Below are 20,216 nucleotides of genomic sequence, written 5' to 3'. Positions count from 1 at the left end.
ATCAGCACTTGAAGATCAATACCATGGAGGAGCCTCTGCCTTTGTTTCAGTTCCATTCACTTGGGAATCTCAACCAGGTACTCCTAAAGCCAAGTTCCTCCGAAACCCTAGTCGTCTACCTCCTCTTACACCCCCACCTTCATATTTTTACGATTCCCCGAAAATACACTCAAGGAAAAAGAACTCAAAAAGCTCTCTTCTTTTACACACTATTTTCCCCGAAATGCGTAGTACTAGTACTACTTCAAGAAAAGCATCAACCCCATCGTCAGCACCATGTTTTTCATCAGCATCTCCTTCATCTTCTTCTTCTTCGTCGTCATCAGCGTATTCAGCAACATACTATTCAGTGCCATCTTCCCCAGTAACACTTACAAAATTTCTGGCACGAGGTAGATCGATGTCAAGCCCGAAGGGTTTTGTTGATTCAAGGATTCATCACCATGATCAGTACGAGGACTATGATGGGTCAAAAATTTCAACTAGAGGTTGCTATGCACCCTTCATTAAGTTGTTTCTTAGGGAATTTCATTAAGTTTTTGGTTTGCTTATGCATTGTAAACAAATGCATGATCACCAATTAACTTAATTGTGATCAGATTGTTACTTGGATACAGTGAAATTAATGCACGTTATATATTGAGCTGTTAATTACATCTCAATTAGCTTTTCCTTGTCATGCATGCTTACCTGAATAAACATATATAATTAGCCACGATTGGAGAGGAACTTCCCTATCCCGGGTTCATTGTTCCTCTTTCTCCATCAATCTCTCGTGAATCGCAAAAGAATATAGGAAGATAAGTGTGTGGTGTACTTGTCTGAAGTTTAAGGAAGAGAAGAGCACATTGTTCTGAACATTGGAACCCAATCGATTTGGTGAAGTTAATTTGTTAATGCGGAGAATGTGTCAATGCTGAAAATGTGTGTATATCAATTTCTTAACATAATTAATCAATTATTATTTTTCCTTTGTTAAACGAAGAATAAATGATGCGCCATAATCTTACTCAACTTCGTGTGATAGCTTATTGTTGAATCAAATGCATGTGTGACATATCAGCTCAAACTTTTGGACATGCATCATGCTTATTAGTTAAAAAAGCATTTGCAATTGTTTTATGATTTGTCAACTCCGATCTTCTTGCTGCATGACACTGTCTGATCCTGTTTTATGAGGCCCATTTATGGCCCTATACTTCGCCATTAATGTCGGCCCAAATCACGTGCTTCCTTGGTGAACCAGAAAAATACTAAAATTATTTGGAAATTACGCAGGGTGGTGCTATCAACATACATTTAATTCATTCGATCTGATTATCGAAGATTGAAAAGATTGTGAAAGATAAAAAAAGGATGTGTGGATAGCACCATCCATTATAAAAAGGCTTATTAATTGAAATGCCCCCTGAAAACTGTCATTTAGTCTTAGTTTAACGCTTGAAACTGGTTTTGTTTTTTTTTTTTTTTTAGGTTTCCCAAGGTATCCCCAGGCAAAGTCCAGGACTAATCCTTCGAGGTACTGTCGGGCGCATATGCGGGGACCTCTCCCAAGAAAGTTTTCTGGATCCACAAGGCTCGAAACCGAGACCACTTGCTTAAGCGACCAGAGCCCCTTCCACTCTGACCAACCTTCATTGGTAAACTGGTTTTGTTTTACTTTACCCTTTGAAACTGACATTTTTAACTCCTTTTGTATCACTTCACCCCATTTTGTTAAAGAACTGTTAAATTAAAGGGTATTTTAGACTTTTTACATTTTATACATCTATTTACCTCTAAGCTACACACTAAACCAATCTTGATTCCATTTTTGACAACTCTAATTCAAACCCCATGAGTTAGGGCCTTTTTAAAATAAATTATTCAGTCAATAGAAAAATTTCGAGTAACAATGTAAAACTTTTGGTTACAAACTATGCACAGTTGCTTTAGATGTTTTTTTTGGGGGGGGGGGGAGGGGGGAAGTATTTTGGACATGATAGCTTAATGATATTTTTTTTTTAGATTATATTTTGTGCAACTGATTTGAAATAATATTTTAAGGGTGAAACTTTATCATGTTTCTTTTCTGTTGCAATGTGTTTCAAGTGGCAAAGTTTCGAGCCAATACATGGATGTCTTGCAAGTGAAATAACTCTACAAACAAAAATATAACCCTTGATATAATGATTTTATTTCTTGGAACTTTTCTATTTATTAAATAATTTATTTTTAAAAAGACCCAAAACTCGTGAATTAGAATTAGAATTGTTAAAAATGGAATTGAAATTGGTTTAGTGTGTAGGCTAGAGGTAAATAGATGTGTAAAAACTAAAATGTCTAAAATACCCTTAAATCTAATTTTTATTTAAGATAATGGGGTGAAGTGAGACTAAAAGAGTTAAAAATAGGGAAATGATAAACACACACCTTTTATAGCTTTATACACACCCCTGGCTAATCATGTCCGTTGTTTTCGTTTGATTTATTCAATCCGATGGCTTGGAACAAAGAGGGGTGTGGGAAAAGCTATAAAAGGTGTGTGAAAATCAGCTCCCTAAAAATATTAGTTTCAATGGGCAAAATGAGACAAAACCAGTTTCAGAGAATAAACTGAGACTAAATGACAGTTTCAGAGAGCATTTCAATTAATAAGCCTTACACAAATAACATTTGTGCCACTCGTGCATCCAACAACCAAATTTGTTTATTTGAAATTTGAAACAATTAGAGCATGAAAGGCTGTGTTTCTTTTAAGTGTATGGGTAGTATTGTTAGAACTTAGAAGGGCAGTTGTAAATATTGTAAAGAGATATAAGATGGCAATAAAGCTACTGCGATTATAGTGAAATACAATTGCAATTATCTTTGATTTCTCTCAATTTCCTCTCTTTCAATTCGCTTTCTTTATTCATCTTAACAATAACAAGCCCTAGTAACCAAAATTGACCTAATTTCACTATAGGAGGAGAATTAGGAGAGTTTGAGTCAAACTCTTATGTACGCATGGAGGTAAATCTTTGCTATTAGAGTTATTGCCTGAGTTGATCCGCATACTTTTTAAAGAACAACAATAAGAAAAATATTTGGTGTTTTAATTTCAAATGGTGTGACGGATTTACTCCCGATATATATTAATCCAAAAAGAACCTGTGAGTAATTTATGCAGTCTATGATACCCCAGTTTTGATATTAATGTTGGTAATGAATAAGGTGAGATTTGTGCGGCAAGTATTATTGTTAATAATTTCCTAGGGTTTTGAATGGCAAAGTGAGATCAAGTTTCTGATTAATTTTGTTTGTTGTTAAGAATATATTTGGAGAAATGTTAAGGGGACTCTCTCAAAAATTAAATTCTTCATGAACTCTTTGACACTTCACACTTTTGACACAATGTGTAATAATATTAACATGAAAATTAACGTTAAACTATAAAATGATAAAAAAAATCCATGAAAAAAATTTATTTTTGAGAAAGAGCGAAGACACGGTCAAATCACTAATGCCAACTTTGGTCGTTGTTGGATGGGTGGGTCTCCTTAGCAGTTAGCACTCTCATTTATCTGAGACTTGAACTACGGGTCAAACAAGAAAAAGTTATGTTCTCTCTTTCCCTTAACCAAGCACTATTAACTGTGATACTCGTTTGCCTTGTTAATTACAAGTAATTTAGGTCTAACACTTGCTAGAGAGTCCAAGGAGGCCTTCATGTTGTTAACTGATATATACACATCAGCATTGTTTTGGATACATGTCAGCATGAATGTTTACACATCAGCAAGGCAGTTAGGTGACACATGAACAAGGCAGTTAGGGTGTTTGTTAAGATTGTAGAAATATAAGGAAGTTAGTTAGTTAGTTGCTTTAGTTAGTCAGTTGCTTATCTCTGAAGCAAATGATAGATGTATAAATACTGACTTCCTTTTCTCTGTAATTCATTCGAGTAATGCAATCTTTGGTCATTCATTCCCTCTCTAAACATTCTGTGATTGTTCTTCTTTTCATTCTTCTCCTTTTACTGCCATTCATAGCTTATTGTTAATATGGTATCATCGTCGGGGGTCGATCCGTGGTGATTTTCCGTTTTTCCACCTCGCGATTTGTCGTTCTTCTGTTGGTTTAGATGATTTGTTGTTCTTGGTGCAGTTTCTTGGTGATTGAATCATGGGGTTTCAACAGAGAAAAGGTATGTGCACTCCAACTGTTTGATAATGTGTGTTAGTGAGTATCTATTTTTGGATTGATGAATTGTTTGCTTATAAGGCCAATTGCCATTATTTGTTCAAAATTGTGAAGAATTATAAGGTGATAGTCATTTCTTGTTGATTTGTATTTGCTTATTACTCCATTAAAGGCCGATTGCCGGAGTATGAAATCTTGATTGAAGGCCGATTGCCATATTGTTGTTTAGTCATCTCTCTTCTTTGAAGGCCGATTGTCGAAGAGGGTTCTGCTTTCTTGATTGAATCTTGGTGTGTTGAAGGATGTTTGTCGACGAAGTCTTGTTCTTAATTGTAAACTTGAAAGAGTCTTGTTGGTGTGTAATCTTGATATCTGTGATTGTGGAGTTCTCTATTGAACTTTCTTGATTGTGGCCATATAAGAATTTGGTAGTAGTAAGCATGATGTCTAAGGGTACAGTGGAATCTGTGAAGATTGAAGGACTTCTAGGAATGCTAATTGTGAAATTACAAGATGATAACTTTGTTAAATGGAGTTTTCAGTTTCAATCAGTTCTGTGTGGATATGATTTGTTCGATTTCTTTACTGGTGATAATCCATGTCCACCAAAATTTGTAATTCGTTCTGAAACTGGAGTTACCAAGGAGTTCACTACTGTATACAAGAACTAGGTGAAAAAGGATATGGCTTTACTTAGCCTGTTAATTGCTATGTTATCTGATGATGCCATGGAGCATGTTATTGGGTGTAAAACATCACAGGAAGCATGGAATGCATTGCGAGATCGGTTTGCAACTGTTTCAATCTCACGAATTAATCAGCTAAAAACTGAATTTCATACTGCACAAAAAGAAGGTGATTATGTTGACAAGTTTTTGCTGAGATTGAAGACTATAAGAGATCAATTAATTTCTGCAGGTGAAAGGGTGTCAGAAAATGATCTTATTATTGCTGCATTAACTGGTTTGTCACAGGAGTTTCACATGATTATGACAGTGATATGGGCAAGGGAAAATCCTATGTCTCTAAAGGATTTCAGGGCTCAACTTCTTAGTGTTGAATTGACTATTGAGTTCAGGATTACATCTCTCACAAATACAATGTCTGCAATGTATATAAATGGTGACAAATCTAATGGTGACAGGTCCAATGGCTTCAATGGGATGTATCAGGGTAAGAGTTCTAACATGGGATCAAATAGCTATCAATGAGGTTTTGGCACTGGTACATATCAAGGGAATGGCACTTATCAAGGTGAAAGCTCTGCTATAGGTGCAGCAAACAACTATCAGGGAGGCTATGGATTCATTGGGAACAATCAAAGACCTTTCAATTCTCAGAATAATCGTGGGACATTCAATTCAAATAGGAACCCTAAACCATACTTTGGTAACAAATACAAGGGCAATAGTGGCTTTTCTTCTTATCAGGGCAAGGGATCACAATCTGGTTTTAGTGGTCAGTCTTCAAATAGTGGTTCTAAAAATGGATCTACTTGGCAGAGTTGGAATGTCAATACAAATTTTAGATCCTCTATTACACCTAAATGCCAGATTCGCTTTCGAATAGGACATACTACTCTTAATTGTCATTTTAGAAGTTGTTCGTGGCAGGAATTTCCGTTGGGGATGTTTCCTGGCCGACGAGCACACAGCTCCCCTGGAGGTTGGCGCTGGTTGAGGGCTGTTGTCAGGCTTCTGCTTCGTTTCCGGGCGTTGTCGGGCAAGTCTCGTCGGGCAAGACTCTTCGGGCAAGACTCTTCGGGCAAGGCTGAAAGAGAAGGACAGCGTTAACTTTGAGAGGTGCCTTTGTGGGGCCTTAGGTATAGGCCTTGAGGCTCACAATCAAGGTTAACATTTAGGTGCTCAGGCGTGCCACTGCCATCTTTAGCATGGCAGATGTAAAATGGTTGTCGTTCTTTCGTTGTATATATGTATGTATCCAAGAAACCGTGTTAGTTATAACAGGTGCCTTTGTGGGGCCTTAAATGTAGGCCTTGAGGCTTCCCATCAATAACTAAACCAGTGCTCGAACGCATCATATTTATTCTCGTGATTGTAGGAGTTTTCTAACTATTATATTTCTGATTACCCGAATCCAAGGAATAGAACGAACCCAAATGGGTGCCTTTGTGAGGCCTTAGGTGTAGGCCTTGAGGCTTCCCATCAGAGTTCATTCTTATACTTAGACTCTTGAGATTGCTGAATGAGATGAATCCAAATGGATACCTTTGTGAGGCCTTAGGTGTAGGCCTTGAGGCTTTCCATTAGAGTCCATCCCGTGCTTAAACGTTCTATGATAATCATGATATAATAGAAAGAAAACTAGAAGGTAGGTCGATTACTTGCGCCCCAAGTAACTTCGGACTTCTCGTTTATCAAGGATTGTCGTGGATGGGTTAAGTCCACATAAAGTTCTTTTTTATGCCTTGAGGCCAAGGACTTTTAAACTAATCAGATTTACATGCCTGCGGGCTTAGGACTTAGATCTAATTTAATCATTGAAGATATATTTAAATCGGATCCAAGTATTGAGAAAGCTTTGTCATTGTGATTTTGCTAGAAACAACTTGCATATAACTAAAAATATACAACATATTGCTAGACTTTAAAGAAAGAGAAGACAAAGACAGAGCAAAGCAGGTCGGGCAAGATTAAACCTTATCAATTAAGGCTGATCGTCTTGCAGGTCCCTATCTTTGTGGTTCTGTCAAAGGTGTGAAAGCTTAGAGGTGGAGAGGGGAAAGGAGAATACAAAAGGGTGAATCGATACTACAACAAGTTCGAACAAGGTAGCAGAGCTATTACAAAGTTTAGGAGAAAAGATTATCCCGAGGGGGATGAAAGCTTGGGCTGACTACAGCTTCGTTTTGAAAGGAAAATCTGGCTTTTTGAGCAGAGTTTGTGCTTTTGTTTGTTTGTTTGAGTGTCCCTATTCCTGTCTTCTCTTCCTCCTTTTATAGACGACTCGGTTTGGCTCCTGTAGCGACAGCTTTGCCCGAATGCAGTCTGAGGGTGATGACTCATCAGCTTTATTACATGTAATGCCACCATAAAGTACTTTATGAGCTGTGCAGTCTGATCAGTCTACACCACTTGGTCCTTGGGTAGGTAGGCAAGTGGCCTTTGTGCATTGTATCAAGTCAGAAAAGGCCCTTTCCTGCTTTCCCAAGTTTCGGCTGGGCTTTGATCTTCTATTCCTCCAGGCCTCCTTTTGGGCCAACTCCATCCTTGGGCCAAAAAATCAAGTTTTAATCCAAACAGAAGTTCATATGGTTCAAATGTAATTCAATATCAACTCTTGGTATGCCAGATATGTGGAAAGAAAGGCCATGCCGCTTTGGACTGCTATCATAGGAATAACTATACTTATCAGGGAGCACCACCACCACCATCAACAATCACTGCAATGTCTACTCAAGGTTCATAGGGCTTTACTCAACAAAGAGATGATTCATAACCACATGGGTTTTCTGCTGTTGATACATGGGTGTTGGACACTGGTGCCACACATCACATGACAGCCAATGTCAATACTCTTATTCAAGTCACTACTTATAATGGAGAAGAAAAGATAATCATAGGCAATGATCAAGGTTTGGATGTGAAACATATTGGTTCAACAACATTACTTACTCCAACAACTTTCTTATACTTGAAAAATGTTTTACGTGTTCCCAATATTGCTGTCAATCTTTTATCAGTGAAGAAATTGTGTCATGATAATGGATGCTGGTTTATTTGTGATGATTGTGTGTTTTTCATATAGGACAAGGTAACCAATGTGATTTTCTAACAAGGAATGAGTGATGGGGATCTCTTTACCATACATATGACAATGTTTTCAAGATCGAATTTGAGTGATGGGGATTTCATCCATCTGAAGAGATATTACCAGCTATGTTAAAGTCAGCTTAAGTACCAGTTACCATAGATTCTTCATAGTCAGTATGTTCATCATGTATTTCAAGCAAAATGTGTAGGCAATCATTTCCTGTAAAACATAGTAGTGCAAGTTTTATGTTTGAAAGAGTACATTTAGATGTATGGGGGCTTTCTCCAAAAAATGTCAATTGAAAGATATAAATATTACATTAGTTTCATTGATGAATATTTAAGGTTTCTGTGGATTTTTCCTCTGATTAATAGATCTGAAGCAGTGAATGCATTTGTGAAATTTCATGCCTTTGTGCTTAATCAGTTCCATACTTCCATTAAATATTTGCAAACTGATGGAGGAGGAGAGTACATTAGACCTGGCATTTGTGTCGTGTTGTCTGTGTTCGTGTCGTTTTCGTGTCATACTCGATATCTTAATGGATCGTGTCGTGTAACACCCGTTAAAATAAACGGGTAAAATGACCCGACCCATTAACAGGTAATATGACCTGACCCATTACCCATTAAGGAAAATATATTTTAAACCAATAAATAATCAAATGAAAAACATAATACTAAATAAGTATATACATATCATATTGTCACATCCAAAACATAAAACACATTTTTCTTTTAAGTATATTTTCACTTACCTAAAGTCTTTAATAGTTTTTTAATTAATGTAGAAGTGTAAAAACATATAGAAAAAATATATAAACGCTCGTAATGACAAGTTTTACAACTTTCATGAAGAGCTTAACTTCGAAATTCGCCACTATAATCATATAAATCATAAATCAAAATTTAACCGTTGATTGTTGTTTACATTTACGCTTCATTGTTCTCATCAAATTTTGTTGTTTTCAGATTTTCTTTTTTGAAAACTTGATCTATTAGAGGATGCAGGAAGATGAACGATTTGGATCGTTGATATTATATTCAGAGTTTTACGGTTAGTGAAAATATTGCTTGATGTTTATAAAGTTTCTACAAACTATATAAATTTAAGGTTTATGAATTATACTCTTGGATTTCGAAGTTGACCCCTTCATGAAAGTTGTAAAGTTTGTCACTATGAGTGATTGTATATTTTTTTTACATTTTTTACACTTTTACAATAATTATTATTAATTTTATTAATTTTTCCCTCAAATAAAAAACATTATTCATGAAGGTTTGGAGGATTTTAAAAATCTGAACGATAATGTAAGTGTAAATCACGAGTGTTTATATATTCTTTCACATTTTTCATACTTGTATGTATGTCTTTTTAGTTCTTGCCTATACAAATACTATATTAGTTTATTTTAATTTTGGACAACAACATGTTAAGTAAAATTTATCCTAGTAATGATAATAAGGAACTCTCATAATAAAAATAAATAATGACTAAAACTTTTTTTTTAAACTTATATAGAATAATAATACAAAACTATACATTTAATATAGAATATATTGTATATATTAATATGACTATTGTATTTTATAAGAAATCTTTTAGTAATTAAACTTTAAAATTATCAAAATAAATTTTTTCTTAACAGGTCGAAACAAGTTACCCATGTGTTACCCGCGTGTATACCCGTTAAGAACCCGTTATTAACGAGTCACCTGATAATGACCCGATAAGTTATCGTGTTGGTCTGAAACCCGTTATTTTCGTGTCGTTTTCGTGTCGTGTCAGAAACTGCCGGGTCTAGAGTACATGAGTAAAGTCTTTACTAATTTTCTAGAGTCTAAGGGGATTCTTCATATAATTTCATGTCCACATACCCCTCAACAGAATTGTATTTCTGAGATAAAGTATAGACACTTAATAGAGACAGCACTTACTCTAATTTCTGGAGCAAATTTGTCTGTATCATTCTGGTTTCATGCTTGTTCTTATGCAATTTTCTTAATTAATAGAATGCCAAGTAAGGTGCTGGAAATGAAGTCACCATATCAAGTGTTGTTTGACAAAGTTCCTAAGTTATAAAATTTAAAATTTTTTGGAACTGCAGTATATCCCTTTCTGAGGCCTTACAATTCAAATAAGTTGCAAGCAAGATATGTGCAGTGTGTTTTTCTTGGGTATGATATGGGGTACAAGGGAGTTATATGTTGCAACTAGGAAAATGATTCTATCAAGACATATGATTCATGATGAACAAATGCAGTACTGTTGACCCTAAAAATTACCAAGCCTGCGTGGCGCGCAGGCCGAGTAATCTATGAGCTAACTTCGTTCTTCGGTTGAATGTGGGGCATGCCAACTCATCGGCCGAGCTCGGCTGAGGAGTAAAATATGCTGCTGTTGAGTTGGGTGTGCTGCTGACTTCTAAATCTCGCGACTGCGGCCGAGGAAGGAACACTCTCGGCTTTCGGGTTCTAGAACCTGAAGACAAGGCTGCTAGTTCTGCGAATTTCAATATCAAATTCGGCTTTCAATGTGCCGAATGTAATAACTTGTAACAATTCACTTCGCCGAAAAGGCTAATGAGATGACCTCTGCCAATAAGGATTCGAAAATCTTTCTCGACCGAGACTTGGATAGATAACCAGTCAGCCTCGACGCAGTGCTGTTTATCCAAACTGAAGATGTTCGCCGGTTGCCTTCACAGTGCTGTTTATCTAAACTGAAGATGTGTTGGTGAAAAAGAAAATAAAAAAATCTCAAAGTTGTTGAGAGGGTTTGCGCAAGGCAGTTTTGTATGTTGAATTCGAGATCTCTTCCACGTTGCACAACGCTTTGTATTTATAGCAGTGATGTATTTACTAGCCAACCCGTGCAATTCCGGCCCAAAGCAAAATACTCCGAGATAATTATCATCAAAGCCTTTGTCATCATCTTGATATCTTGGAATAGTTGGCGACTGCAATTTTCCTTGTATTGAGACTAGATACACTAGTCTCCTGATAAGACTCGTTCTTAGAATCGTAGCCAACTTCAACTTCCTAGGCACCATGCACCATATCTTATCACCCATTCACAAATTGCATGGAAAATGGTCTCTCAATTCCCTACGTACATGCATGAATCCAATCCTTTTATCTCCAAACCCACGTGCACCACTTGGAATGTGTGCAACATCAGGATTACTACTTGGTCGTAATCATCACCAATCTTGTTTATCAAATCTCACTTGCAGTTTTATCCCATTCTGATGATGATAACAAATCCCTCTATTATCCAAAATACAACATGCATTCATGGTTTCCAGCTATGGGATACGAATTCAATCCTTATCCTCTTTTATCCCAAATCAATTGGATCGACGAATGTTAGGTTTAAATAATTTAATATATTACTAAGAGATAGTATCGTAATTAAAATCACAATATTATTTCTTAAGAATAATTGAAAATCATTTCAACCATTTTGTTGTTCAACGGTCTAAAATTTTGCTCATCCAACAGCCTTGGTTGCTCGGGCTGATGGTGTAAAATCGAGTCCAAACAAGTACCAATGAAGATCAACAAATGCAATATTCTATTCACATGCCTATTGTCATTCATGTTCATATACCAACTGTTGCAGTACCTCATGTTTCACAGAGGGATAATACTAGCAAATATGAGTATGATGTGATTCATGGTGTGTCTATTTTTTATACCAGTGTTAATTCTGGAAAGAAGTCAAGTTCAGTTGTATCAACATCCGGTATAGAAGACTTATCACTGTCACATAATACATCATCAACTCAAGGTCCTCATCCTATCACTCCTACATTTTCTGGTAGATCACACATGTTGCATGTCCATAATGATACACAATTTGAGGTAATTCTTCCAATATCTTCTCCTATACTATCTAATTTTGATGCTTCTGGAATTGCATCTACACATCCAATGCTTACTAGATTGAAAAGTGGGGTAATCACACAAAAGAGTTACAAAGGGTATTTAGCCACATTACCTAAACTACAGTCACTTCAACTAACTGAAGATACATTCTTTGGTGGGGGATTTTCTTTCCTTATGAGTAATAGTGATACTGCAGAACCAACAACCTTCAGGAAGGCTGCTACTATACCATAATGGAAAAGTGCAATGCAAGATGAGTATGACTCTCTTCGGGCTCAAAGGACTTGGGAACTAGTACCACCTCTAGATGATAGATCCATTATTGGCAACAAATGGGTATACAAACTCAAAAAGAACCCTGATGGGTCTATATCAAGGTATAAAGCTAGGTTGGTTGCACAGGGTTTTTCACAAGAACAAGGTGTGGATTACTCATAAACTTTCAGTCATGTTGTGAGACACACAACAGTGAAACTATTACTATCATTGGTTGCAATTAATCATTGGGAGTTAGGGCAGTTAGACATCAAAAATGCTTTCTTGCATGGTGAATTACAAAAGGAGATTTACATGAAACAACCTCAGGGATTTGTGGATATGGCTAAGCCATCTTATGTATGCAAGTTAATAAAGTCATTGTATGGTCTTAAGCAAGCTCCAAGAGCTTGGAACTCTAAGTTCACAAGTTACTTACCTGCAATGGGGTTTAAAGCATCTGCTTCTGATTCAAGTTTATTTATTCAGCACAGTGATGGGGATGTTGTCATTTTATTATTGTATGTAGATGATATTATACTTACTAGATCTAATTCTTGCAAAGTACAAAGTGTTATCACAGAGTTATTTGAAGTTTTTGAGCTTAAAGATATGGGAAAACTCACTTACTTTCTTAGTCTGCAAGTAAACTACAAATCAAATAGGGATATATGTGTCAATCAATCCAAGTACATAAAGGACTTGTTGCATAAAGTTGGTATGGAGTCATGCAAACCAACATTTACACCATGCAAGCCTCATGATCATTTATTGGTCAATGAAGGCACTTTGTTGACTGATCCAAGCTTGTACCACATCATTATTGGCTCATTGCAATATTTAACCTTTACAAGGCCAAATATTGCATATGCAATCAATTTTGTGTGTCAATTCATGGCTGCTCCCACAGAAGTACATTTTGGGGTAGTTAAAAGGATTTTGAGGTTTTTAAAATGAACTATGCAAAATGGTGTAACATTCTCAACTAATACAGAAGTGGGAATTACTGCATTCAGTGATTCCGATTGGGCTACAGATTTGAATACTGGTTAGTCATAGGTTATGTAGTTTACATTGGCAACAATCCAGTCTTGTGGCAATCGAAGAAGCAGAATTCAGTTTTGAGAAGCTATACAGAAGTTGAGTATAAAGCATTAGCTCACACTACAATTGATGTAGCATGGATAAGAAACATTTTGAAAGACATGGTTGTTGTGATACCCTTTCCACCTATGATATATTGTGATAATAAGTCTGCCATTGTTCTGAGTGCAAATCCAATTTTTCACTCCAGGATTAAGCACTTCGACACGGACTATCACTTTGTTCGAGAAAGGGTTCAAAAGGGCGATCTTCAAGTCTAATATTTGCCTATGGATGAACAAACTGCAAATATATTAACAAATGGATTACATAGTCATTCTTTCTTGAAGCATTCCTACAATCTCAAACTTGGGAACCCAGTTGAGATTGAGGGGGGATGTTAACTGATATATACACATCATCATTGTTTTGGATACATGTTAGCATGAATGTTTACACATCAGCAAGGCAATTAGGTGACACATGAACAAGGCAGTTAGGGTGTTTGTTAAGATTGCAGAAATATAAGGAAGTTAGTTAGTAAGTTGCTTATCTCTAAAGCAAATGATAAATGTATAAATACTGACTTCCTGTTCTTTGTAATTCATTTGAGTAATGCAATCTTTGGTGATTCATTTCCTCTCTAAACATTATGTGATTGTTCTTCTTTTCATTCTTCTCCTTTTACTGCAATTCATAGCTTACTGTTAATACATGTATCTTTCCTTTGGGGCTTCTTTAATTAACCAAAGACCTTAAACTCTTATAGAGAAATGCTTACCTAAGGTCCTCAAAAAAGGACTTGTGAGGATCTTGATGGGTCCATATTATACTATATATTTTACCATTATCTTAGTATTAATTTATTCGTTATTTTTGTAGAATATTGATACTTTGATTTATATTCTTAATGTAGGACATTCGACTTCTTCTAGAGAAAAAATGATCAAACAGATGAATTTTGGAGTGATTCTAATTGGAGGATGTTCATGAGTCTTTCAAGATGTTCATATCAAAATTCCAGATTTTCCCAAATTGACGTTTCTGGATGTTTTGGGCATTTTGAAGATCAATATGGCATATTTTGAAGAAGATTCCTTATGAGGATTTGTAGGGAACGTCTTCAACTTTCAAAAGAGATATTTGAGACCAAATCAGAGTTGATTTGGTTGGTCAAAAATATGATTTTATGAGAAGTCCGAGTTTTAGTTCAATTAGGAAACCTTTTATTTCCTGGTTATATTATTCTATTATGTTTCCTAATTTTTAGAAGATCTTTTCTAGATAGGATTTTATTTTGTAGTAGTATAAATAAGGCTTTTTAGCCATTAAGAAGGGGGAGGAGAACGCATAAAATTTAGGGATGCACTACTTTGGAGCTTTTGACTATTTGTATTTCAAGGTGTTTTCTATCTTTTTTCTATTTCAATAAAATTCTTTTTGTTTTATGGTTGTTCGTAACTAGTTTCGTTTGCTAGGGCAAGGCCACGAGCCTTAGCAATAATATGTAGTTTCATTTCAATTTACTTATGATATTATGCATGCAAGTTTTGAATTGTTAATCATCGTATTTGAAACTATCTAATTGTCCTGATGATTGGCCACCTGATATTTAGAAAAGTCATTTGATGCAATTTTGGCTAAGGGCTACCCCTGAAATTGACTAAGGCTTCTTGTGGTTAATATGTGCATGTCTTAAGGGTTATATGGTTTTTTAAAAGGTTTTCACAAAACTTAATGAGTCTTGCATGTTCATATTCAATCTAGACGCCACAGACGGGTTGCATGTTAGATATAGGTTCTATGTTGGAGGTTCCAAGTAGGGCATACTTTAGGAAAACCTAACCTTCAAAATATGCATGTGTAAGTCATAAGTAATTGGAAGAACTACGTATAATTGTTAAGGTAACGGCGGAACCCTAGTGCTTAAATAGATTTTTAAACTGTTTTCTTTTGTTTTCTTTACTTTCCCAATTTATTTAATTGTTTTTAATTAAATTCGTTTTTAATATTTTAGGTCATAAAATCAACCTTTTCCAAACTTTGTTTTCAAATAATTAATTAAGATTTGGTATTTATATAAATTATTCATTCAATCCATGTGGAGAACGACCTTGCTTGAGTTACTATACTACGATAACCTTGTACTCTTACAAGTATTTTTAAGTGTTTTATCCTTACTTTTCCAGGTATAAAAATCCCTATCGGATCTCTATCGTATAACCCCTTGAATCTAAAGGTAGCTAGGCTTATTAGCTTAAATTCTTCTTATTACACCTAAACAAAATTCGGATCAATAAAAAAATAAAAAGGCAAGTGGTCCTTTACCACATCTGTGAAAATGAGTTGAGTTCTTGTATGACGTTATGGGTTCGAATCCCGTTGGTAATTAACCTAACATCTAATCTAACAAAATCTATCATTTGACAAAATAAAAATAAAATAAATAAAATGAGGGAAGAAGATTTCAAACTGCAAAACCCATCATTCTTGTTTGCATATCTAACAAACTTGAACTAATGAAACAGAGCGTAAAATCCCAACAATCCCAATTCCATAAAACTCAATAACTTTACAAACTCAATTCAACCCAATCTTGTTTCAAGACCTAGACAACCCAATTATACAAATTCAACAAGATTGAAATCCACACAATCTCAATCCCACAAATTCAATAAAATTCAAAACCCAGCACACCAAGAAAATATTGGGATTAATTGTTGACTTTTAAAAATTGCTTCCCTCTTTTTCATCGATATAACCTATCAGGCTATGTAACGCCGCGTATATCTTCCCGATGCGTCGTCGTCATCGTCGAGAACAAATGAACCGAATTGATTTTTCTATTGGGGTGAAGGAACAGGAGATGGGTTACCACTAAATCTAATATATGAATACGAGCCAACAATCCGAATTGATACTTCCTGTTTTGTAAGTTGATCGAACCCGGATTAAAATTCAAAAGCAAACTTGATATGAATCTAGCTACAAGCCAACAATCCAGTAGACAACTGTAGGAAACAAACAAAAAATGGACCCGTAGATCTAAGATTTGTTGGAGTTTGGTGGGTGAGATTAGATACACATTTGTATCCCACATCAGCTAGAGAGAGAGCTATCTAGTGCTTTATAAGTAATGGTACCACACATATATTGTTGAGGCCTTTAGGTAAAACTCCATACTCGTTTCTCCTGGGTGGTTAAAGTGTGATGGATATCGTAATATTGACTCGTATGTGTGGGACCTGTTGGTGTGCTTCTGCACAACAATTCGTATCAGAGCCCACGCACCGCTTGAGATTGGTGACTCTCATGATCGTTGAAGTTGAAGAGCTCATTTGGAAATTGGTTGCATGTGGTCAAAGTCGAGCTCTATTTGTATTTGGATTGCGAGATGTCAACTTTGTGATGGCTCGAATCTCGCCAAGGTGGAGATTTTCGGAGTTCGGTTGTTGAGAACCATATTTGTGTCCCACATCGACTAGAGGGAGAGCTATCCAGTGCTTTATAAGCAATGGTACCACACACACATATTGTTAAGGCTTTTTAGTAAAACCTCATACCCATTTCTCCCGGGTGGCTAAAGTGGGGATAATATTGGCAATACCGACAAATGTGTGTGGGACATCAAATCCTAGGCTATATTGTGTTTAGGTATAATGGGAATATGTTAGACTTTACCCTTAGGTCTATATGAAAGAGGTCCTCACGGTTTCTCAAAATGAGAAAATATTGGCGATACCGACTCGTGTGTGTGGGACATCAAATCCCGGGCTATATTCTGTTTAGGTATAATGGGAATATGGTAGACTTATAAGTTTATTTACCCTTAGGTTTATATGAAAGAGGTCCTCACAGTTTCTCAAAATGAGAACCTTATATGAGCATCACTGAACTCTTCTAACACATGCATGAAAGATGATTTGGAGAAACAAGTTCTAAGTTGAGGCACCTAGCTATAACTATATAGAAGTGATTTTTTTTTTCTAACATGAAAAATGATTTGGAGAAACAAGTTCTAAGTTGAGGCAGCGAGCTATAACTATATAGAAATGAATTTTTTTTTTTTTAACCATAACACAAGGAATATTATTAGCATCCTAAAAATTCAAAGTTATGTGATGGGTTATGATAATTTGGGTTTATTAGAATATGAATAATTATAGCACATCGTACACAAATGCTATAGTGGCAGCCTATTGCAAATGAGAGATTTTACTCTCATGACAATAGAGGAAAAATAAAAATCATTACCAAATCCTTTGGATGCTATCAACATCTCACCGACCTTGAGAATATAATATCAGATTCTTCAACCATTTTCTCATGCCCTTTTGTTTGTTTCTTTTCATAAACATTGACCTACTGGTTACTATGTCTTAAATTTTAGGTAGATGGGCCATGGGTTCACTCTAACAACACCGATACTGTTCTCATTTAGCCACCTGCTCTATCCGTCAGATGTGAGATTTTAATACAAAAGGTCTCGGTGTTAGTTAGAATGGGGTAATTCTATTTAAAAGGCTTATTCTCAAGCCTTCTGGCCGATGCCGGATAGAGGAATTTTAACACTCCCCTGCATGTGAGACCCCATTTTATGGGTCACACGTGAAGTGTTCGCGCGTGGCCAACGGGGACCCACCCATTTGCGCGGGGTCAAAGGGAACCCACCCGTTCACGTGGCAGTACGGGCTCGTCATTGGCTTTAATACCATCTTAAATTTCAGGTAGATGGGCCGGCCATGGGCCCACTCCAAAAATACCGATATTGTCCTTACTTGGCCACCTGCTCAATTCGTCAGATGTGGGGTTTTAATGCAAAAAGCCTTGGTATTAGTTAGACAAACATAATTCTATTTAAAGAGTTTGTTTTCAAGCCTTCTGACCAATGTGGGATAAATGAATTCTAACATGCTTCCCAACTTGCCTTGCCTTATAAGCACTCTCTTCCCCATTCTCAAACTTTCTTTTCTTTCTCCTTCTCTCCTTTCCTCTCTTTGCTCCCAACTTCATTCAGACAATATATAACTGAATATATGTCCAAGGGAAGGTCCTTATCAATATTCTTTTTATTTTGGTTGGTTTGCTTTTTCTTTTCAAAGCCTTATAGATTTCACCTAACTAAGTTCTTGTTGTTTTATAGGGAGATCACAACCTTCGATGAGATAGGAAAGAAGATCAGGAGAGAAAGTGATGCATCTGTTGTTGATCAAATGGGAATCATGAGCACTACTCAAATTTCGTCATCATCGTCATCGTCGTTTGGTGTTCCTCATCAAGGGATGACGATGATGAGTACAACAACTTTGAACACAATCACACCTTGTGCTGCGTGTAAGCTCTTGAGAAGAAGATGTGCTGAAGAGTGCCCTTTCTCTCCCTACTTCTCTCCACATGAACCCCAGAAATTTTCAGCTGTTCACAAAGTCTTTGGTGCAAGCAATGTTTCCAAGATGCTACTGGTACTAAATATTAAATAATTAATATTTTAGGAATAAGCACTCTAATTTTATATGCACTACTTAATTTCTGTTTTATTTTTTTTGGGAAAATTTGAAATAGGTCTAATTTTCTAGGTCTATTTTTGAAATAGATCCAATTTTTAGGTATTTTGGATCCATATCAAAATACCCCTATTTTTTTTTAATAGGAAGTGGCTGAGAATCAAAGAGCTGATGCAGCCAATAGTCTAGTTTATGAAGCAAATCTGAGGCTGAGAGACCCAGTGTATGGGTGCATGGGTGTAATTTCAGCCTTGCAGCAACAAATTCAATCTCTACAAGCTGAACTCAATGCAGTAAGGACTCAGATATTGAGATACAAATTCAAAGAGGCCACTAGTCCCAGTATCGTTTCTCCTAGGGGTATTATTCACCATGCTGCTTTGGTTTCTAATTCTGGGATGGTGTCCATTGCTGCGCAACCACAAGCGATTTCTCCACCACCGCCACCGCCACTACCACCAGCATCAGCTCCGTCTTCAGTTGTTTTTTCTTCATCGTCTTCCTCTTCAGCTTCTTCTTTATACAATCCGTCCACAAACACGACAGGCTATAGCTCCATCTCAAGCAAAAATGTTCCGTATTTTGATTAAAATGATATATAGTGTTTTATTAGACCCTTTTTCTTTGTTTGATTTCTATTGCTTATCATGTTTGATAGATCAACAGAATTAGTTTTATCTATATGTATGGGGGTTGATATAGTTTCCCTTTACTTATGATTGAGAAGTCACACATTAAGATTACATAAGAAGTTAAAAACATAAACTTGGAGACTAATTACAACAATTACTCCAATCCCCAACCTGTTGTGAGTAGTACTCCAAGTTTTTCAAGTTACCTCTATGCCTTAATTAACAAGGTTTGTTTTTCACATGGTTTTTTGACCTCTAAATATTAACCACATTTCAATCTCTCATATATATATATATTCTGTTGTAATTTTTACTCCGTCTGAAGCTGGCCAATTTACAAAAGGGTTTTTGACCAAAGATGCATTAGGGTTTTTGGAAAGGCTCCCTGCCAGACTTGACCAATATGCTTTCTCATGATCTTTTGGAAGAAGTTAAAAGCACACCAGATTTTGAAATCTAAAATGCAGTAGTGATCTGAAACTAGACAAAGAGAAGTCTTAGAATCGTACTGCATGTGCAACCTAATGGGTTTTGGTAGGTATGCATTTTCCAGTAGGGTTGCCACAGGTGCAGACAATCTGGAAAAAGTTGTTAATTGCACGTGTGGGAATAAGCGGGCTCTGACTTTAACTTTAATTAGCTAGCTATGTCTTCACAGTACACATGCATGTTAGTCTGTGCCAGTGAAAGATGAACCTGAAACCTCATTAAAGAGTACCACATGTTATTCGAGGGAGACAAAAGGTGTTAGGGTTTTTATACTTGATCGACCAAAACTCTAACATGTTATAGTATACCCTTATCTTTTCTTCCTTTATATTGGTATAGCTTTCGATTGCTCTTTATTACACAAATTTAAACTCATTTAACGATATTACTTTTATCGAGCATTCTTTTATTTTTAATTATAGCAG

The 20,216-nt window shown here is 36.1% G+C and overlaps 1 protein-coding gene and 1 long non-coding RNA gene across 3 annotated transcripts; both read left to right on the top strand.

Moving 5' to 3' along the window:
* Positions 1-3,931: 3,931 nt before the first annotated feature.
* Positions 3,932-8,266, top strand: LOC114823884 (uncharacterized). Of its 2 annotated transcripts, none has more exons than XR_011579151.1 (2): positions 3,932-4,168; positions 7,933-8,266. It is a non-coding gene; the product is annotated as an uncharacterized lncRNA (long non-coding RNA). The 2 variants fall into 2 exon arrangements; XR_011579150.1 differs by lacking the exon at positions 3,932-4,168 and adding an exon at positions 7,573-7,759 and having other exon boundaries at positions 7,933-8,198.
* A 9,799-nt stretch (positions 8,267-18,065) lies between these two features.
* Positions 18,066-19,289, top strand: LOC103418419 (LOB domain-containing protein 15-like). Its single transcript, XM_008356551.4, has 3 exons — positions 18,066-18,216; positions 18,310-18,628; positions 18,817-19,289. The coding sequence occupies exons 1-3, from the start codon at positions 18,203-18,205 to the stop codon at positions 19,258-19,260; spliced, it is 777 nt and encodes a 258-aa protein (XP_008354773.3). The 5' UTR covers positions 18,066-18,202; the 3' UTR covers positions 19,261-19,289.
* Positions 19,290-20,216: the final 927 nt, after the last annotated feature.

The sequence above is a fragment of the Malus domestica genome, chromosome 03, assembly GCF_042453785.1.
Source record: "Malus domestica chromosome 03, GDT2T_hap1".
Classification (NCBI taxonomy): Eukaryota; Viridiplantae; Streptophyta; class Magnoliopsida; order Rosales; family Rosaceae; genus Malus; species Malus domestica.
Note: the sequence above shows the minus strand (reverse complement) of the source record. Positions and strands in the feature narration are given on the sequence as shown.

What these genes read in the sequence shown, in the direction of transcription:
- LOC103418419 (XM_008356551.4), top strand. An exon ending in ATGTTTCCAAGATGCTACTG is followed by an intron (nt 18,629 to 18,816) that starts GTACTAAATATT and finishes TTTTTTTAATAG; the next exon opens with GAAGTGGCTGAGAATCAAAG.